This window comes from Mobula birostris, chromosome 8, assembly GCF_030028105.1.
Source record: "Mobula birostris isolate sMobBir1 chromosome 8, sMobBir1.hap1, whole genome shotgun sequence".
In the NCBI taxonomy this organism is placed as follows: domain Eukaryota; kingdom Metazoa; phylum Chordata; class Chondrichthyes; order Myliobatiformes; family Myliobatidae; genus Mobula; species Mobula birostris.
Window position 1 is genome coordinate 67,784,353 of NC_092377.1, and position 21,647 is coordinate 67,805,999.

The 21,647-nt window shown below is 37.9% G+C and overlaps 1 protein-coding gene across 8 annotated transcripts in view; it reads right to left on the reverse strand.

The window, feature by feature from the left end:
- Positions 1-10,175: 10,175 nt before the first annotated feature.
- The window catches only part of LOC140201367 (utrophin-like), a 524,122-nt gene continuing 512,650 nt past the window's right edge, over positions 10,176-21,647 (reverse strand). For 5 of the 8 annotated variants that reach the window (XM_072265376.1, XM_072265377.1, XM_072265374.1 and 2 more), the window contains one exon: positions 10,176-14,721. In XM_072265376.1, the coding sequence (XP_072121477.1) occupies positions 14,681-14,721 (41 nt within the window). In that variant the 3' untranslated portion in view covers positions 10,176-14,680. The remainder of the gene's footprint in view (positions 14,722-21,647) is intronic. The other 3 variants (XM_072265383.1, XM_072265382.1, XM_072265381.1) reach the window with 2 other exon arrangements.

Here is a 21,647-nt window from a genome sequence, read left to right on the forward strand (position 1 = left end):
TGGGGCTGAGAGAGAAATGAATAAGCCACGATGAAATGGTGGAGCAGACTCGATGGGCCAAACAGCCTACTTCTACTCCTATATATTCTAGTCTTACTGTACATTTGAACTTTCTCCCCATTTAGATAATAATCTGCATTATTGTTCCTTTTACTAAATTGCATTATCGTAGATTTCCCAACACTGTATTCAATCAGCCATTTTTTGCCCATTCTCCCATTTTGTCTTATTGCATTGCTTCCTCAGCACTACTTACCCCTCCACCTGCCTTCGTATCATCTGCAAACTTTGCCACAAAGCCATTAATTCCATTATCTAAATCATTGACAAACAATGTGAAAAGCAGTTGCCTCAATACTGACCCCTGAGGAACACCACGAGTCACTGGCAGCCAACCAGAAAAGATCCCCTTGATTCCCACTTGCTGCCTCCTGCCTGTCAGCCATTCCTCTATCCATGCCAATATTTTTCCTGCAATGCCATAGGATTTTATCTTGTTAAGCAGCCTCATGAATGGCACCTTATCAAATGCCTTCTGAAAATCCAAGTAAATGACATCCACTGTCCCTCCTTTGTCCACCCTGTTTTTTACTTCCTCAAAGAACTCTAACAGATTTGAAGGACAAGATTTCCCTTTACAGAAACAATGTTGACTTTTGATTTATTTTATCATTAGTCCCCAAGTACCTCAAAACCTCATCCTTAATAGACTCCAGCACTTTCCCAACCACTGAGGTTCGGCTAACTGGCCTATAATTACCTTTCTTTTACCTTCCTCCCATCTTAGAGTGGAGTGACATTTGCAATTTTCTAGTCGTGCCAGAATCGAGTGATTCTTCAAAGATGCTGACCAATGCATCGTATCTCTTCAACAATCTCTCTAAGGATTCTGGGATGTAGACCATCTGGTCCAGGTGACTTATCCACCTTAAGATCTTTTGAGTTTGCCTTGCACTTTTTCCTTTGTAATAGCAATGGCACTCACTCCTGCTCCCCGACAGTCATGAACCTTTGGCACACTGTTAGTGTCTTCCACAGTGAAGATTGATGCAAAGTACCCAGTAAGTTCATCTGCCATTTCTTTGAATCCCATTACTACCTCACCAGTATTATTTTCCAGTGGTCCAATGTCAACTCTCACCCCCCTTTTACTCTTTATATAGCTGAAAAAAACTTTTGGTATTCTGCTTTATGTTACTGGCTAGTTTGCCTTCATATTTCATCTTTTCCCTTCTTATAGCTTTTTTAGTTTACTTTTGTTGGATTTTAAAAGCTTCCCAATCATCCGACTTCCCACTCACTTTTGCTACCTTATCTGCTCTTTCCTTGGCTTTTATGTAGTCCTTAACTTCCCTTGTCAGCCACGGTTGCCTACCCCTGCCATTTGAGAACAACTTCTTCTGTGGGATATATCTATCCTATGCCTTATGAACCATTAACAGAAACTTCAGCCACCTCTGCTCTGCCATCATCCCTGCCAGTATCCTCTTCCAATTCACCTGGTCAAGCTCTTCTCTCATACCTCTCTAATTCCCTTTCTTCCATTGTGATACTGATAAATGTGACTTAGGCTTCTCCCTCTCAAATTGCAGTATGAATTCAGTCATATTATGATCACTGTCACTTAAGGATTCCTTTACGTTCCCTCCCTAATAAGATTTGGGCTATTACACAACACCCAATCTAAGACGGCCTTTCCCCAAGTAGGCTCAAACACAAACTGCTTTATAAGCCATCTCACAGGCATTCAACAAATTCCCTCTCTTGCAATCTGACACCAACCTGATTTTTCCAATCACCTTGCCTATTTAAGTCCCCCATTTCAATTGTGTCATTACCCTTATTACAAGCCTTTTCCAGCTCCCTTTGTAATCTCAGCCCAAATCTTGGCTACTGTTTGGAGGCCTATACAGGATTCCCATAATATTTTTATCTACCCTTGCATAGTTCAACATATGTCTTAATTGAACTAGTTTTAACTCTCAGAAATGACAAATTTGAAATCATAGCATAGCAATACTTTTGAAGCAACACTTTTGTCAAAGTTCGTATTAGTGTAAACTTAAATTTGCCAGACCAATAACCACACTACAAACAGTTCTTTACTTCACCCTTTTCACCAGTTTATTTACTCAAACTCAGCTGGCGAGGGGCTCCGGAGCTGCCTACAAGAGGGACAGCGTTCCTCTCCCTCTTGGAGCTCGTAACGGACCTCTATTAGCAGGTTACAGACAACAACGTTTATATAGTTCAAAGAGGCCATCATTAACCATATATGGAGTTGTTTTCCAATTCTTAGTACAAGATTGTCAAACTACAAGATACAGAGGGCCAGACAAAGAAGTAGTCAGCCTCTGAGTGTGTTTGTCAGCCACACACATCTGTTACTCTACAGAATCAGACAGTTCTGTCCTTGATTGAAACAAAGAAGTAGTTTAGCTATTTCACAACCTCACAGCTGTGCGAAGCAAAAACAAAGGACGCAATTTATGCAAAGTACAAAGTCCTTGAAGGTCATTAATCCCTGCATCCCCAATATCCTCAAAAACATCATCAATAGTAACTGAGTATTTTTTTGTCAGTTGGGTCATATCCTCTTTTCCAAATTCAAAATCAGTTCTGCTTGCATTTGCAACAGGGTCAAAAGCTTGCCATTCTCTTAACTCGTCGTCAGGAAGTCTATTATCCAAGTGACAATACAAATGTTGAGTTTATCAAATGATAGATGCAGTATTGATGTCAGAACTTATGGATGCAAGTATATTTTTCACTTTGTCAATCCAATAAATGGTATCACCAAAATACTGTGACTGTATCACGTTAATTTTTGCGTTTGCATACTGTTGGGCTTCAATTGTATTCAAAAAGCCTTTCTGAAGGAATTTACAAAAAGATGCCAGATCTTCTAAAACATCGTAAAGGACAGTTCAGTTATTGCAACTCAATATTGTGGCTTGGTCGAAATCTCCAGGCAGTAACTGCTGATTGAATTGCTACATTCATGAACTTGCTCTTTACAATACTACGTAACTCCTCATTAAAGCAGTAACAACAAAATGTCTCACAGCCATCTAATTTTGTTTCATGGCCTAAAATGACAAATCACATTTTGTGACATGAGCTAATTCTCCAAGCTTTCCTTTTTAAACTGGGTGACCTGGTGAACTGAATATTATATACACCGTTGGTAGCAGGGTTTCTGTATTATACATAATTGATTCTTTTTTCCATCCAATCCCAGGGCTTCTCTGTACGCAATACAATGTTGCATATTCTCATCAAAGAACTGCTGCACACCATTATTGTTTGCAAGCATAACATTTTCCCATCTGATGTAAACATGCCAATCTTTTGAGTATCAAGATTGTTGTTGATATAATTGTTTTTTATTGCTTCAATGATAGTGATACTGTTACATGCAGTTAGTTTCAAAATACCCACAAACAGTCTTATAGGAAGTTTCATTATTGAGTCGAAACTTAAAATACAAAATAAACTCTTCCTGTACAGAAATGTCTGTACTTTTGCCAGTAGTTAGTGTATGGAATCAGATTTCCTCAATTCTTCCATTATCTGCTACTGAAGCACAAAGCTTATGCACTCGATCAAATTCAAGTGCACAGTTCTTGCTGCGTCAGCTCTCTAGTATATTTACTTTATTGGCCACATATGCATGAATTTCTTGCACAGAATGCCTAGAAGCATTAATTTTTACTTGCTAAGATCATGTTATCAATTACCACTTTGACCATATCAGAGTTAGACTTCTTTCATGCATCTTGTTTCACTCTCACTTATTGCTCTTTTGGAGTTTCAATTAATGTGCAAAATTGCACATTTCTTCTGCAATTTGGTAACAACATCTATATGAATTCTCTGGTCAAGGTGTCATTTTAAGTAATCTAATTTCTATTCTCCCAATTTTTTTCCCACAACTGAACTCGCCCCCAACTTTTACTTCTGAATAAATGGTGCATACAACATCGCTGTATCTTGATAAGTAACAATAGCGCCAATTTTTACTTTTTGTTTCTGGTGTGAAAATGGTAGTTCAGTATTTATGGGTTGCCAAAGCCTTTCTATACCTTAAATTTTGTACAAGCTTTGCTCTTCAAAGCATTTAACTCATCTGCTTATCTTTTTGACATCCTTCAGATGCTAAAAATAATTATGATTTGAAAACTTTAACAAGTCAAATTTTCTTGAGTTTACTAAAATAATCTGTCATGCAAACAATTTTATAGAAATTAATTTTACACTTATTTTTAATTGAAAAATTCTTATTAGATTGACTTTTTCTGAAAGATGACTTACCAAAAAAGTCAGAATATAGAATTATTCATATCAAACAAACACAATCCATGACTCAGAACAAATGTAAACGATGTCAAGCAGTCAAAACAACTGACAGGCATAAGGGCAAAAGTAAAATGTTTTGACTAGATAGTGGAGTTCAGTGGTTTATTAACAATGAGTTACAGACTTCCATTCTGTGTTTATTGTTACAATTTGTATGTCTTGTAACTTGAAACACTGACAATGTAAATATGTTGAAGTTCTAAAATATTTCAAAGTAAAGGTTGTAAGTATATTATTTTGTAAACTTATCGATTATATTAACGTAATTGCAGGGTATTTCATAATTATATTAACATAGATTTCAAAATAACATTAGTATAATTTTAAAGTTATATTAACATTATATAAAGGAAAATTTGAGCTGTTCAGCAACTAAAGCTATGTGCACAGGGAACATTTCAGTTACTGCACGACTGTGCATGAGCGCTGCTCAAAAGGAACAGTGGATACATCCCAAAGATGAAGAAATATTCAAAAGAGTGGATTAGGTAACTGACAAAGAAAGTCAAAGACAGGATAAAAGTTAAGGATAGGGCATACAATAAAGCAAAAATTAGTGGGAAGTTAAAGGATTAGAAAGCTTTTAAACACCAACAGAAAGTAATTAAATGAGCCATAAGGAAAGATATGATGAAAAAAAGCTAGCCAATAACATAAAAGAGGATGCCAACAGTTTTATTTTCAGATATATGAAAAGTAAAAGAGAGGTGAGAGTAGATATCAGACTGCTGAAAAAAATGATGCAGGAGAGGAAGTAATGGGGGACAAAGAAATGACTCTGTCATTTGTCTTTCAATCATATGTTGAAAGCTATCTTTTTCCGCCCAGGAAGTTCCCCATGAAATCATCTATGAATTAATTTAAATCTATGTTCAGACAAAAGACCATTTGGATAAAGGACACTTTTAGCCTGTCATAAATTGTATACATTTTAATTATTCCTCCTCTCATTTTTCTCTCAAGAAAACAATCTCAGCACAGTCAGTTGCTCCTCCAAACTATGAATGTCCAGACAGGAACATTACATATCACCTCTGCATCCTCTCTTACACCAGCAGAATTTTACAGACGGCATGCAATACTCCAGCTATGCCTTTAGTAATATTTTACACAGTTCCTGCACAATTTCCTTGGCCAACTGCAGACCTTGAAATCAGGGATTTATAAATATGCTTCATTTGCTCTGTGCTTCTGAGTACCTGACCGTTCGTTGTGCATTCCTTTGCCTTGTGTGGCCATCCCAAAGAAATTACATCTTGTTTCACTGGATTGACTGCCATCTGCATTTCTTCCCATTAAATGATCCTGAAAAGGGAATTAAATGCAGTATATACAAGTTTACAGATAAAATGAAGCAATGAGGATTGTGAGCTATGAGGAGGAGCCAAAGAGCTCCATTGTGATTTCAGCAAGTTGGGTGAGTGAAAAATATATGCAGGTGTATGACAACGTATAATATGTTCATAAGGTTATCCATTTGTTTAAAAAAAAGGCATATTATTTTCTAAACAGTAATAGATTGGGTAAAGCAAAAGGAATGTTAGTCTTCATTCTAAGGTTTTGAATAATGGAGCAAGGATATCTTGCTGCATTTAAACAGGCTTGGCAAGATGTCACCTGGAGTTTTGATCTGCTTATCTGAGGAGAGATGACCTTTTAATGGAGGGACTGCAATGTACACTTACTAGACAGATTTGTGGGATGACAGGACTTCTGCCTGAGGAGGTGAAGTCTGTATTCACTGATGCTTGGAACACAAAAAAAAATTAATACTGAACAGATCATATACAGATGACTTAGCTGAAGATTCAGGAGGACAAGACTTGTGGTACTGGATATCATATTTAGAACTGTGATGAGGTGGCGAGAAGCAGTGAATTAGAGAGTGAAGGATGAAGCCCAAGCATTGATCGATACAGTTACCCACTAGTTGCTACCTGCCATCCAAGTGATACAATTTCCCTATTTTCTGTCTGTCGATCAGTCCCTAATCATGCCGGTGCATTAACCCAAACCTATGTGCCTTACTTTTCTTGCAAATCTTTTGGGGTCGCCTATGTATCCAGTGCTGTCAATGTGACCTCTACATTGGTGACACCCAACAAAGATTGGGGGACTGTTTTCAGAGCACTTTTGCACCATCTGCATAAGCAATATTTCACGGTGGCCAACTATTTTAATTCCAGTCCCCATTCCCATTCGGACATGTCAATCCATAGCCTCCTCTACTGCCATGACAACGCTACTCTCAGGTTGGAGGAGAAACACCTCATATTCTATCTGGGTAGCCTCCAAACTGATGGTATAAACATTAATGTCTCTAACGTCAAGTAATTTTTCCCTCTTATTCCACTCCCTGCTGCAGCTCCCCTCTTAGCTCTTCTCTTCCCTGAAAAGTCTGAAGGGAGATAAGTTACCTAGACCAAATACAACATGGGTGCAGGGGCAGGTGGTTTTGAGGAAGTAGAGAGGCTATGGAAGGATTTTGACAGATTATGAGAACGAGCAAAGAAACAGCAGATGGAATACAGTGTCGGGAAGAATATGGCCATGCACTTTGATAGAAGGAGTAAAGGTGTAGACTATCAATGGAGAGAAAATTCAAAATTCTGAGGTGCAAAAGGACTTGGGAATCCTTGTGCAGGATTCCCTAAAGGTTAACTTGTAGGTTGAGTCTGTGGTAAGGAAGGCATGCATTTCAAAAAGACCAGAATATCAAAACAAGGGATCTAATGTTGAGGTTTTGTAAAGCACTGGTGAGGCCTCACTTGGAGCATTATGAGCAGTTTTGGGCCATCTAAGAAGAGATGTGCTGACATAGGAGAGGGTTCGAAGGAGGTTCACAAAAATGATTCCGTGATTGAAAGGCTTGACAGATGAGGAGTGGCTTTTGATTTTGGGTCTGTACTCATGGAATTCAGAAGATTGAACCCCATTGAATGTTGACAGGCCTCAGTGGAGTATATGTTTCCTGCAGTGGGGGAGTATAAGATCAGAGGACACAGCTTCTGAATAGAGGGTTGTTCTTTTGGAATGGAGATGAGAAGGAATTTCTTTGGCCAGAGAGTTGTGAATCTGTGGAATTCATTGCCACAGGCAGCTGTAGAGGCCAAGTCATTGGGTATACTTAAGGCACAAGTTGATAGATTCTTGATAGGTTCAGGGCATGAAGGGTTACAGGGAGAAAGCAGGAGATTGGGACTGAGGGAAATGATGAAGCAGACTTAATGGACCAAATAGCTCAATTCTGCTCCTATATCTTGTGGTCATCTGCCTATACCTCCCCAGTACCCCTCTTCCTTCCCTTTCTCGCATGGTCCACTCTCCTATCTTATCAGATTCTTTTTTCCCCACCTTCGCCAACTATCACTTCCCAGCTTATTTCACCACCCCTCCCCGACCCATCTGGTTTCACCTATCCCCTTCTAGCCAGTACTCCTTCCTATTCAAACTTCTTCCCCCTTCTTTTCCAGTCCTGATTAAGAGTCTTGACCCGAAACAACACTATGTACTTGACTTCTGTTCACTACCTATTTTGGGGAACCTCGCCAAAAGTTCACTAAAATCCTAATACAACTATTTACTTCCTTTTGTAGATTCAAGAAAAATGTTAAATATGACTTCTTCATTAACCCATGCTGACTTTGTCTAATTCTGCTAATATTTTCCAGTGTTCATGCTATAACTTCTAAAAGGGATTTTTATCATAACTAATGTTAGTTTCACTAGAATGTAATCCCATTTTTATTTTTCTCTCTGTTTTGGGTGATGGGGTGACATTTGTCATGCTCCATAGTCCATGGAACTGTGGATGATGACCAGCAATGCAGTCAGTATTTCTGGGGCATGTTGTTTAACCTCTGGTAAATAGATTATTAGGTATTGGGAAACAGCTTGCCCTTTGCCCCACTAATTTCTCTAAGATTATTTCTTAAACTAATAGTGATCTACTTTAGCTCCCCCCCCCCTTTAAATTCTTGATTCTCCAAACCCATCTGGTTTGTTATTGGGTAAGTGTGCTCAAATTGTTTTGCTATTTCTTTGCTTCAATTATATCTTCTCTTTTTCTGGTAGAAGGGGACCTGCATTTGTCTACCTAACTTGGTCTCTTCACATATTTAGAGACACTCCTACAATTGTTATAATATGCCCAGCAACCTTGCACTCTAACTCCCATCTCCCTCCTCTTAATCTTTATGTCCTCATTTGCAGAATTTTAAATTGCTCTCAGTGTTCAGGTCTGTTGCTTTTCTGGCAAATTTGATAATGCTTTCCTTTCAAATTTATTGCCTGGCCTGATGATTGTTGCCATTCATGTATACATTCTAAATATTATCCATTGCCTATCCACTATCATTTCCCAATCTATCATAGCCAATTTAAATCTCGTACCCTCATAGTTTTCTTTGTTCATGTTCAGTGCTTTAGTTAACTTCATTCTCTATCTCCATGACGAATTCCATCAAGTTAGATCACACTTCCTTGGTCACTGTGTATTAGCAAGACTGTCGATATTCCTTTCACATTGCGCAATATCTAGCCTATCATATTTTCTCTAACAGGTTCCATTTGCCATTTAAAAGCTTGCACACACAGCAGGTAACTTGTACATTATGGCCACTTGGGCAACAGAAATCTGACCTTTCAAAATTTCCACATCACTACACAAAAATATGATAAATTATTCTCATAGAATTTAGTGGAAAAATAAATGTTTTCCAACTCAAATTTCTTGATATGTGTGTAAATGATACAGCTTTAAGTTATGGAAAATCTTGATGTGGACCATTTTCTGGGCATACCAGCCCCTTGGGGGAAAAAAAAACTTGGTGGTTGTCTATATAGGATTTATTGACTAATACACAGCTGGTAGATAAGTCACTAAAGTTGTTCCTCTTCGGAAAACCAGCACCAAGACAACACTGGAGGACAGCACCTTGAAGTGCATTCGCTGCAGCCGAGACTGTCACTACTGTGTGGGGCCTCTACAGCCACAACAGACACTGCTCTACCAACACATACTGATGCAAGACTTTCCAGGTGCAGATCCATGGTCTTGCGAGACTAATGGACGCCACAATGTTCCTCTTTCCCACATGTCTCTAAATTTCCAGTTTCATTCTTTCTCTTCCTTTACTAACACTACCACTGACTGGGGCAGGGTTGGAAGTCAACAACTGCAATAAACAATGTGCCCCTTGGAGTTTCTTAGCTTTATCTATATTATTTCCACATCATTATTTACCCAGGCACTGTCCTTCATTACCAGTACAATAATTTCCTCCTTTACCAGTTTTACAACTGAAACTAACTATTATCATAATTATTATATAACCAGTATCTCCTACTTCTGTTTCTCTCATCATTATTTAGGCCAGAAGGGTTTCTCTTATGAACAGATTTTCACCTTCAAATGCAATTTCTTTACAAGCTTTAAAGCAATTCCCTGAATATTCTACTGAAATATCCTCACAGAAATATTCTTTATATATAATTCAGATGGTACAATCTGGACTTTATTGAGGAGTAAATTAGCTTCCTATCTGTTCTGGAGGAGGCATTGCATTCCATTAAAACACCCCTTTTGAAAAATGTTCATCGCTAGCTCTAGTGCTCAAAAACTGATATAAATGCATAAATCATGTCATGAAATAGCTTCTTCCCTCAATTAATCCAACTTCCTATGTTTCTTCTGAATGTACTTCTATCAAATAAAACTCTACACTTCAAAGAAAACAACTTTTTGAAACAAGCTTAATTTGAGTGATACTGCAATAGAAAATCACAAAGTGAAATCAATCAAAACTAACCAGGTTAAGCCAGTTTTATTTGACTGAAGTAGTTATGCAAAAGTGGACTGCCAACAGTTTCTTTAAGGTGAAGCAGATTCAGAGCAGGAGAAGGTGCACAGGAGTAAGATTCACGGAGCTCAAGGTTAGTATATTTTCACAAAGGAAGAATGGATCTGCTACATCTAGTCCATTGAATGACAGGATGCGTAGATGTAAAATATTCAGAACAAACAATGGAAACAAACTTGTGAGATATTGAGAGCTAAGTGCCTCTGAAATTATCAAGGAAGATGCAAAGTGTTCAAATTAAATTTAATAGGGAAATTAGGAAAGCAAAAGACAATATGAAGAAAAAGTGAGGTTATATCTAAAGAAACCTAATATATTGTACAACAAGAGCAAGAAGATATGTAAGACTTGCTTGTGGAGTCGAAGGGTGTGGGTAAGTTTTTCAGTGACTGCTTTATAGCTTTCACAAAAGTTGATGCTCTTGGGGAGGACCAATGTGAATAATAATGGAAAAAATGAGGTAAAAAAGTAAATATTAGCATCCTGAGACTTGCATAAATCATCAGGCTCAGATGAAATATATTCCGAGCTGTCACAGTACGCACTGGGAGAAATTGCCAAGCTCTAGCCATTACTTTCAACTGCTTCTTCTTCACAGGGATGGTACCAGAGGATAGAATTTATACCAATGTACTGTTGTTTAAAGGGGAATAAAACAATCAACCACAGGGCAATTAGTTCAATTTCAGAGGTAGACAAATTATTGAATCACAAGGACAGAATAAACCTTCGTTTTTATGGCACAGATTAATCTAAGACTGTGTAGCTTTGCTAACGAATAGATCTATCTGATTAAAGATTTGATTTTTTTGGTGGGTTAATGAGGGAAGTGCATTTGATATTCACAGGCTTTAGCAATGTTCAATACAATCTGCTGGTCCTGAAAGTAGAGCCACGTGGGATCAAAGGAAGAGTTGGATTGGATCCAAAATGTTCCTCTTTGGTATTGAGGTGGTTGAGGGGAGTCTAAATTGAGGTGTATGAGAGCTCTCTATAAAATAACTATGAAGATTCCATTTCCCTTCACAGAAAAGCATTATAAATACAAATTTCAGTTATCCCTGCTTTAAGACACCCCAACCGGGAAAATATGCTGACATCTCTCACGTCAAGCTTTCTAAAATTTTAGCACATTTCAATGAAATGTTCTATGTCCAGGCCTAAACTACTTAATCTCCCCACATACAAAAAACTATTACTTGTTCTTTAGTCCCTCTATTCCAAGTGTAACCTTCTTGATGAGCTTGGCATCTTAGTCCCCAAAGACTATGTGCCATAATTGCCCCACATTAAAAGAAACTACACCCAAGCATTACACAATACACAATATGAAGTCTGGACAAGGTCCAAAAAGTGACAGACTTGAATGTTATCTACTACTCAGATACAATAACACTGGGCTAAATGTGGTTAATACTCTTCTTTAGGGGGTGGAGAGTGTGGCAGTGGGGAGGCACCAACTGTAGAGGAACATCTTTACAAAGAAAGTGGAATAGGCTAGTTTTATATCAAGACTGACTCCCTCTGTGATTATCAGCCACCTGACAACCATTGGCATCCAGTCCTGAAAACTTCAGATCAGATCAAAGAGGCTTAACATGACACAAACTCCTGGGCAACTTCAACATCAGAATGGGAAGCTTCATCCTTTGGTAAGGGTTTATCAGCAAAGAGTAGCAAAGGGTATTGTAACAGGCTTGGAACAGTTTTGTTATCACAAACAGCATTTTATCAGAAGGACAAGCCAAGACATGATTGAATCATAAACATATTTACACAGGCTACTTCTTAATCTCTGCATATTCCCAGTGCTTTATGGCCAACAAAAATCTTTTAAGACTGGAAACATAACAGCTAATTTGCACACAGTGAGTTCCAAAAAAAAAGGCAATAAGTTGATGGCCTAATATAATTAAGTTGCAGCAATGCTGAGCTGTAATGAAATATTAACAATGACATGTTAAGACTATGTACGCCTTGGGTCATGCTCATTATTAGTCCTGCTTTCATTTAAAAGCAATATTTTAGCAGTTAAGTAACCCTAAAGATGTATTATGGAAACGAACTACTTTGCTAATTAAACTAAGTAATTCAGAACAAATCAATGTTATTTCCTGTCAGCTTTTCACCTGGCAGTAATTCTTCACCAGGACTAGCCATTTTCACTGGCATCTTTCATCCTCCAACTCCTTGATATTATTTAATACAAGCCTCCTCTGGCAGCTAATTCACATCATCACATTTTGGTCCAATTTCATTCTTTTCCAATGATCTTTTAAAAAAATCATTCACAGAACATAGCTGTCCCTGATTCTTAATGCCCTTTTCTTGCCTTTAAAAAGTGGGGGTGAGTCTCCTCCTGGAACTGCTGCATCCCGTGCATCTTTCTTGTTTCCCGAAAGGCTTAGGTATGTTCACAAGCTACTTTACAAAAGGTCTAATAATAGAAGGCATGCATTTAAGGTGAGAGAGGGCAAATTCAAAGGAAGTGTGCAGTGCACGTTTTTTTGTTACAAGGAGGGTGGTGTGTAGGATGCGCTGCCTGGGTGGAAGTGGAGGCAAAACAATAGAGGAATTCAAGAGGCTCATAGGCACAAAAATTTGCAGTAAATGTAAAGATATGGACATTGTGTAGGCAGAATGGATTAGTTCCGTTAAACATTTGATTATTAACGTGTTTAGTTTGGGGTTACATCGTGGCTGAAGGGCATTCTCCTATGCTGTACTTACTACCTTATATTCTAAACACAAATGTACAGAAGTTGCAGAAGTAATCTGTCATGGAGTTAAGCATAATTTTTGGCTTATCAAATAATTTCTAAGTTCAGTTCAAAAAACTAAGTTATGGACAAAACTACTGAGGAAGCAACCATATAATGCATTTCAAATATGTATGCACATCTGGCTGCAAGGAGATGAAGTTCAAGGTTGCATCATGCATACGTACTTTGATAATAAATGTACTTTGATCAGTACAACAGGTTTACGTCTTGGTTTTTCTGTTACAAATTCTCAGTTTTAAGTTGATTATTTGTTCTCAAGTTTAAATGTACAGAGACATTATCTACCGTTTCAATGTCAATTACCTTACTCTGCTGCTGGATTGAAATTTACTGATGTTTATTCTATTTTCTCCTATAGAAGAACTTTGGAATGAAATGTCAGCTTTTTGCCCTCTAGCCAAGAAATAGGTTGAAGCATGTTAGTTTAGCAAGAGACAATACTGGAATTTCTTGGTGTCCAGTAAGGCTGGTATGAAATCTGAAACCTAACATTGCAAAGAACAATATTAAATGATATATTTTGATTTTTGTTAACACCAGACCATACATTTTTTTTTATTCAAGCACTGGAATGTAAGCAGCCAAAAGCTTTGCATTTCCTTCAAGAGAACACAGCAAACATCACAAAGCAACCAACAATAACAGTGAAGCCACAGTGATAAAAATGACACGGCATTTTCTGTTTTTGTTTGTTGTATAAATGAACTTTATTTTGAATGAATTATGTAGTGATGTCAGATGTGATCAGGACTTAAGATATAGTTTATATACCTCAAAGATCACATGGTGAATTCACATGTTAAAATATAATGTCAATTACTGAAGGAAGATAATGTGAAAGTTTGTAGTGTGGTGGTGGAACCTACCTTTTGGGTCAGTGATTCTGTCATTCAGGTGACAGGGGTGGGTGTTTTAAGTAGGATGTAGGGCAAATTCTCATTAATTATATTTTAGCAAAATAATCAAATAGAAATGAAGACACCAGCAAATCAGGACTAACCAAATACTTAGACCCTTCTGCCATTTGGTATGATGCAAATGAAAGCTTAATATGCAATGGAATGTACTGTGTGAGAATGATTACAAAGGAAGGAGAGCTTGAGGTAGAAAGGTGGTCATGGCTTTACATGGCTACAATACATTAAAATATCTTCCCTATTCATAAAATTTGCTTGGGCACAGATCATTAAAATTCACACTAAAGAGGAGAAAATTTCTCCTCACATATTTGCAAGACTTTGGCAGAACTTCAAAAATAAGCTACTTTCTTTAGTGAACATTCAGAGACTTATTTGTAAGGCTATTTTCTAAGAGGCTGGTGTTAGAGTATTATTTTCTTCAAAACAGTGTAAAATGCAAGGAGTTTGTGAATGTTGTATCAACATTCTCTCACACCATGAGTAAAAAGTGATAAAAAGTTTTCCTCCTGCTAGGTGCATGTTTGTACAAATAAAGGTACTTTTTTTTTGCAAACTTCAACATTTTACATTTCATTATTTTACAATTGCATAGCAAAAGCAAAGAAGAGCAGGCAATAATTAAAACTACTAGGGGCTGGATCTTCAGAGTTAAGCTCCTTCAGCAAGGCAGACTTGTGGAATGAATGATTCTCTTCAGGTCTGATTCAGTTCTCCTTTTCTTCATAACCGCTGTTGGTAATTGCAGGAAATGGTAACCTCAATGTTTCTGGTGAGTGGGACAAATTGCTGCATCATTATCTGTGGAATGCAGAAAAAGCATGATCAATTTTGGCTGGAAATTAAACTTGAGAACCAAACATGCAGATGCATACAGCAGCAAAACTATCTCTGGCACATAGCTTGTAATATATAACATTCTCTGCCCTGCAATGCTCGAATAGAGGAGAGTCATCGTGCACACAGTTATACCTTGTGCTTTCAAAGCCAATTATTTTCAATGGAACTAGTTTGCTTGCTAATCCAATTTCTTTTAAGGTATATAAACATTGTGTAATTATTACTCTAATGCATGAATACTTATAAAACATATTAGAATAATATGCTTTATAAATATTTACACGTTAGAACAATATATTTGTTTTGGGCCATGTTGAGTACAAAGAAAATGGACCCAGCTTTTGTTGTCCATGGCAAATTCATGCACAATTTCTCACTAATAATGAGGACAATGTAGTTTACAGTGCAACAATTTTTCAAGTGCATGACCTTGCCTGTAGTGACCCTGTCCCAAATCAAATATTGATAGATCATATCATTAAATGGATAAAGAATGGGCAATAAGCAATGCCTTTCAGAGTCACCAAACAATTGCTTAAAATATCTAAAACAGTACTGCTATATGCCTGCCACGCTTCCAAGGGGGTGAGGATTGCATGTCTGGGAATGCTGTCAAGGAATCCACAGTTGGTTAGTGAAATGTATTTTCCAACTCTGGTATGGAAGAAGAAAAAATTCAGTGTGACAAATAGGTGTTTAAAATGGTGAATGGAATGTCTTCTCAAGAACTGTTTGAATTGTATTATATAGCTGAGATGTCTCTTGGGTGGAGAGTGAGGAAGTAAATGACATACCAGTGTCAGTTCAGGTGATCACCAGAAGGGCGATGAGGGATTTTAAAACCAGAAGGCACAGAAGCAGAATCAAGCCATTCAACCCATCAAGTCTTCTTCCCCCATTCCATCTTAGCGATTTATTATCCCTTTCAACCCCATTCTCTCTGAAATCTTTGATGCCCTGATTAATCAAAAACCTATCAGCCTCCACTTTAAATATACCCAATGACTTGGCCTCCACAGCCACCTGTGGCAACGAATTCCACAGATTCACCACCCTCTAGCTGAAGAAATTCCTCATCTCTGTTCTATTGGACATCCTTCTATTCCGAGAGTATGCCTTCTGGTCCTAGACTCATCCACTACAGCAGGGCTCCCAACCTTTATTTATCCCATGGACCCCTACTGAAGGGTTATGAATGACAGACTGGGAGACCCTGCACTACAGGAATCACCCTCCCTACATCCACTTTATCCAAACCTTTCAATATTCAATAGGTTTCAATGAGATCCCTCCTCTTTCTTCTAAATTCCAGCGAGTACAGACCCAGAGCTATCAAATGCTCCTGATACGTTAATTCTTTCACTTGCAGAATAATTGTCATGAACCTCCTCTGGACCCTCCCTAATGCCACATCTTTTCTTAGATGAGGAGTCAAAAACTGCTCACAATATTCCAAATGTTGTCTGAACAATGCCTTACAAAAGGCTCAGCATTACACCCTTGCTCCTAATTCTACTCTTCTCAAAATGAATACTAACATTGCATTTGCCTTCCTTACCACCGACTCAACCTGCACAAGGACTCCCACATCCCTTTGCATGTCTGAATTTTGAATTTTGTCCCAATTTAGAAAATAGTCTATGCCTTTATTCTTTCTACCAAAGTGTATGCCCATACATTTCCCTACACTATATCCCATCTGCCAGTTCTTTACCCATTCTCCTCATCTAAGTCCTTCTGCAATCTGTTTCCTCAACATTACCTGCCCTTCCACCTATCTTATCATCATCTGCAAACTTGGCTACAAAGCCATCAATTCCATCATTCAAATCACTGACATAATGTGTGAAAAGAAGTGGTCGAATACCAGCCCCTGCGGAACACCATTACTCACTGGCAGCCAAACAAAAAAGCCCCCCCCGCCCTTCATTCCCATTCTTTGTCTCGTACCAGTCAGCCAAACTTTCTATCCATGCTGGTATCTTTTCTGTCATATCTTTCTTATAATTTATTTGATGGTCATGTCATTGATTGTCAGGAGGGCAAGGTGAGACTCTTCCTTATTTACAATGGCTATTACCTGCACATATCCAACTTGAATGTTCCATGCCATTTAAAGTTCAAAGTAAATTTACTATCAAAGTATCTGTATGTCACCATGTACAACCCTGACATTTATTTCTAGTGGGCATACTCGATAAATCCATAAAATAATCATAGCAGAATCACTGAAAGACAGCACCAAGTTGAATGTTCAACCAATGTACAAAAGACAACAAACTGTGCAAATACCAAAGGAAGTTAATAATAATCAATGATGAATATCCAGAACGTGAGATGAAGGGTCCTTGGAAAATGAGTCTATTGATTGCATGAACACTTCAATGACAGGGCAAGTGAAATTGAGTGAATTTACCCCTTTGGTTCAAGAGCCTGGTGGTGTGAGGCTCCTGGACCTTCCTCCTGATGGCAGCAGTGAGGAGAGAACAAGTCCTGGGTAGTGGGGGTCCCTGATGGATGCTACTTTCCTGTGATAGCATTGCATGGAGATGCACTCAATGGTTGGGAGTGCTTTACCCATGATGGACTGGGCCTTATATATTTTTTATACTGTTTTCCGTGCAAGTGCATTGGAGTTTCCATACCACGCTGTGATGCAGCCAGTCAATATACTCACCACTAGACATCTATAAAAATTTGTCAAAGTTTTAGATGTCATACCAAATCTTCACAAACTCCGAAGGTAAAACTCATAGAGGTGCTGCCGTGCTTTCTTCATAATTGCTCTTGCACGCTGGGTCCAAGACAGATCCTCTGAAATAACACCGAGGAATTTAAAGTTGCTGATCCGCTCTGATGAGGACGAGTTCATGGACCTCTAGTTTCCTTCTCTTGAAGTCAGTAATCAGCTCCTTGGTCTTGCTGATATTGAGTAAGAGATTGTTCTAATGGCACCACTCAGCCGGATTTACAATCTCCCTCCTATATGCTGAATCATCATCACCTTTGAATTGGCCATACGCCAGAGGTGTCGTCAGCAAACTTGACTATGGCATTGGAGCTGTGCTTAGCCTCACAGTCATAAGTGTAAAGCAAGAAGTGTACAGACTAAGCACACAGCCTTATGGTGCACCTGTGCTGAGGGAGATCATGGAGGAGATACTGTTGTCAATCTGAACGGACTGCGGTCTGCAGGTGAGAAAATCAAGGATCCAAGGAGGTATTGAGGCCAAAGTCCAGTTTATTGATTAATTTTGAGGATGATGGCATTGAATGCTGAGCTGTAGTCAATAAAGTGTATCCTGATGTATGCATCTTTCCTTTCCAGATGTTCCAGGGTTGAGTGAAGAGCCAATGAAATGGCATCTGCTATGGACCTTCTGTGCTGGTAGGCAAATTGGAGTGGAACTAAGTCACTTCTCTGGCAGGAGTTGATGTCTTTCATACCAAACTCTCAAAACACTTCATCACTGTGAATGTAAGTGCTACTGGCTGACAGTCACTAAGGCAGGATACCATGTTCTTCTTAGGCACCAGTATAATTCTCTATCAATATTTTTTAATAGTTTCTACATAGAAGAATACAGAGTACAAGAAAGTATATATAAAGGTCAAAAAAACTACCAATTACATTGTATCTATTCATAATAACAATCTCCGTAACCCCATAATCATGTAGGTTAGACGAAGTTATATTGAAATATACTACAAACGTGTAATTTATTACAAAAAAAAATCTAACCCCTACCAAGACCGAAGCTGTTTATTAGGGAGAAAAAAGGTAAAACACCTTCTTGTATAATAAAAATTAATAGTAGCCAACATCTAAATTTAAACAACGAATTGAGGGTTTTGAAAGTTTTGAAACTAATTCAGAAAGGGTCCCCACAATGTTTGAAAGTCTTGACGAGATTCAGAAATTGAACAACGAATCTTCTCTAAATCAAAGCACGACATAACGTCGCATAACCCTTGAACATGAGTAGGAGAAACATCTTTCCATTTAAACGAAAGTGCCCTCTTAGCTATAACGGAGCTAAAGGCCAAAATATGTAAATCAAATGTCTTCAGCTTGCTATCTTGTCCTGCAACAATACCGAATACGGCCGTCAGAGGATTAGGCTTAAAATTGACTTTGAAAAGTAAAGAAAAAGTTTGATAGACTTCCTTCCAATATTTTTCAAGACATGGACAAGTCCAAAACATATGGATTAATGAAGCTTCTCCATTATTACATCTGTCACAGTAAGGAGATATATCCGAATAAAAATGAGATAGCTTAGTCATATGGACTCTATATGGACCATTCAGATCCGGTAAAAACAAAAAAAAAGCTCAAAGGATCCTGGATCATCTACATTTGGGGCATACACATACTATTAATTTATTATCTAGTTTTCCTGAAACTGTAACAAAACGTCCATTAGTATCAGACACTACTTTATGTTGGACAAGGGAAAGTATATTATCGAAAAGAATCAAAACTCCTCTAGATTGAGCCTGAAAAGAAGAGTGAAAACAAGGTCCATTCCAACGGCTAAAAAAGCGTAGATTATCACATTTGTGTATGTGAGTTTCTTGTAAAAAAAAATAAAAGGGATCTTAAATTTCTTAATATAAGCAAAAATCTTATTATGTTTAACAGGGTGATTTAACCCTTTCACGTTAAAACTAAGTAAATTAATAGGTTGGCCCATTTTTAATATTATTTAAAGGAAGGGTTAAAATGTAAGTTAAAAACCAAGCCATAAACCTTGAGAAACGGTAACCAAGCAACAAGTTGGCTAAAAATTCGAAAACAGCTTCTGGGGGGAAAATCATACCCCCACCCACCTCCCAAAGAAAGAAAACCGACCAATAGAAAGTGGGCATCTATAACTACAGACAGCCCCCCCCCCCAAAAAGTCTGGTGATCGCTCCAATTAGTTTCAAGGTTATTTATATCCCAACCTAGACTAAACAATACCCAAGAGATTTAATTCTCGTATATCAAAAATACAGTATTAAAAAATACGAAAGGAATTTAGTTACAAAGGTTTTCCAAAAGTAAAAGATACAATTATTTATACAGATAGACATTAAACACTAATCTTATATCTTCATGGAAAAACAGACTAAGCAGTTAGCCTTCAAATTTAAAAAATCTTTGTGCTTCAGCAAACGAAAACATTCGAAGGATCCATCTTTAATGAGATTTTCTCAGTCAAACTGGGTAGCTAAGGGACAGGTTAAAACCCTTATTAAAAAAATTCCAACAGAGCTTGTTTACACTTAGCACATTCCTGCATAACCTCAAGCGAATAATCTTCGAGAATCTTAATATTCCACCCTATAACCAATCATGCCCCTTTGACGGGATTTGTGAATTAAAAGTTTCTCATTTAATCTTGTGTCTTCATGTAAGGAGAAACTAAACAGCTAGCCTTCAGATTTTAAAAACTTTTGTGCTTGAACAGTCGAGCGGAACCATTCGAAAGAACCATTTTTAAGTGTGAATCTGAGTCAGGCTGGGTAGCGAAGGGAAGGCTTGAAGCCCTTATTAAAAAGCTTGGACATAACTTCTTTGAACATAACACGTTCCTGCATAACCTCAGGCGAATAATCTTCGACAATTCTAATCTTGTGAACATTATAGTAATCATGCCTCTTTGACGAGATGCGCGAATTAAGAGTTCCTTTGTTTTAAACTCCTGAAAACAGATTATTACTGATCTTGGTCTCTAACCATTAGGAGGTCTAAACGCAGGAGATCTGTGAACTCGATCGATCATAGGTACAGACGTCAAAATCTCCAGAAATAATTCTTGCAAAAAAACTCCATAGGATGATTACCTTTGATTAATTCTTTGAGACCCAGAACCCGTAGGTAGTTCCTTCTACTTCTATTTTCTAGGTTGATAATCTTCTGTCTTAACTTTTCATTGGACTTTGATTGCTTTTCACAAAGCTTCTGCAATTCATTCACTTCCGTTTCCAGAGATGACAAATTTTCCTCATTATTTTTAATACATTTATCGTATTCATTAAGAGTTTGTTGAATAGAGTCCAATTTACTATTTATTTGTTTATTTTCAGTGCTGAATTGTTAAAACTTCTCAGAGGCTTCTCGTGTATGACTTTGCAGCAAATCCATAATAGAATCCAAAGAGGCAGGAAAATCATCCTTTTTAGTACCTCTGGCACTCCTTCCAGCCATAATGAAAGAATATCACACTTAAAGAAGAAGTTTCAAGACAGGTTGGAAATAGTAAGATAATTAGAGTTGGAGCAACGGCAGATTGCTGTTACTCCATCAGCCACCACCAGGAAATCTCTCCATCAGGCACCAGTATAATTGACAACTGCTTGAAGCAGATGGGTCCCTCATACTGCAAATGAGCTCTCCAGTACACAAAACCGGAGCCGATTTAAGTTGCTCCAGTTAAAATTCCATGCTTGAATATAGACCAGTTCTTGCAACGTGCACGCATGGTTGCTTCACTAAAATAAAATGCAATTCAATCAGCAAAAAACTCTGCTTCAGACGATTTGGAGAAGGTTATTAACTGGCACAGAATTTTGCACTGATGTCCTGGGATTGATTTACAATCACAGTTATATTCCTTTGGCTCGGTCGGCCTGTAGCCAGTTATCCCTTTTGAGGCCAGTGGTCATAAATAAGCCACTTCTACCTTGTTGCTGATGTAGTGACACTCAGTTCATCTCTAAAATTTGGTCAAATGCACATGAAGAGAACTTGAGAATTTTTCTACATTGTAGAGGTGATAACAGTACCACAGCTGCATTGCAATAATTTTGTTGGAAATACAGGTTATTATGAAGCACAAGTCTTCAACAGTACCAGTCAATATGTTAATGAGGTTCATTTGTGCACTAAGTGAAGTGAA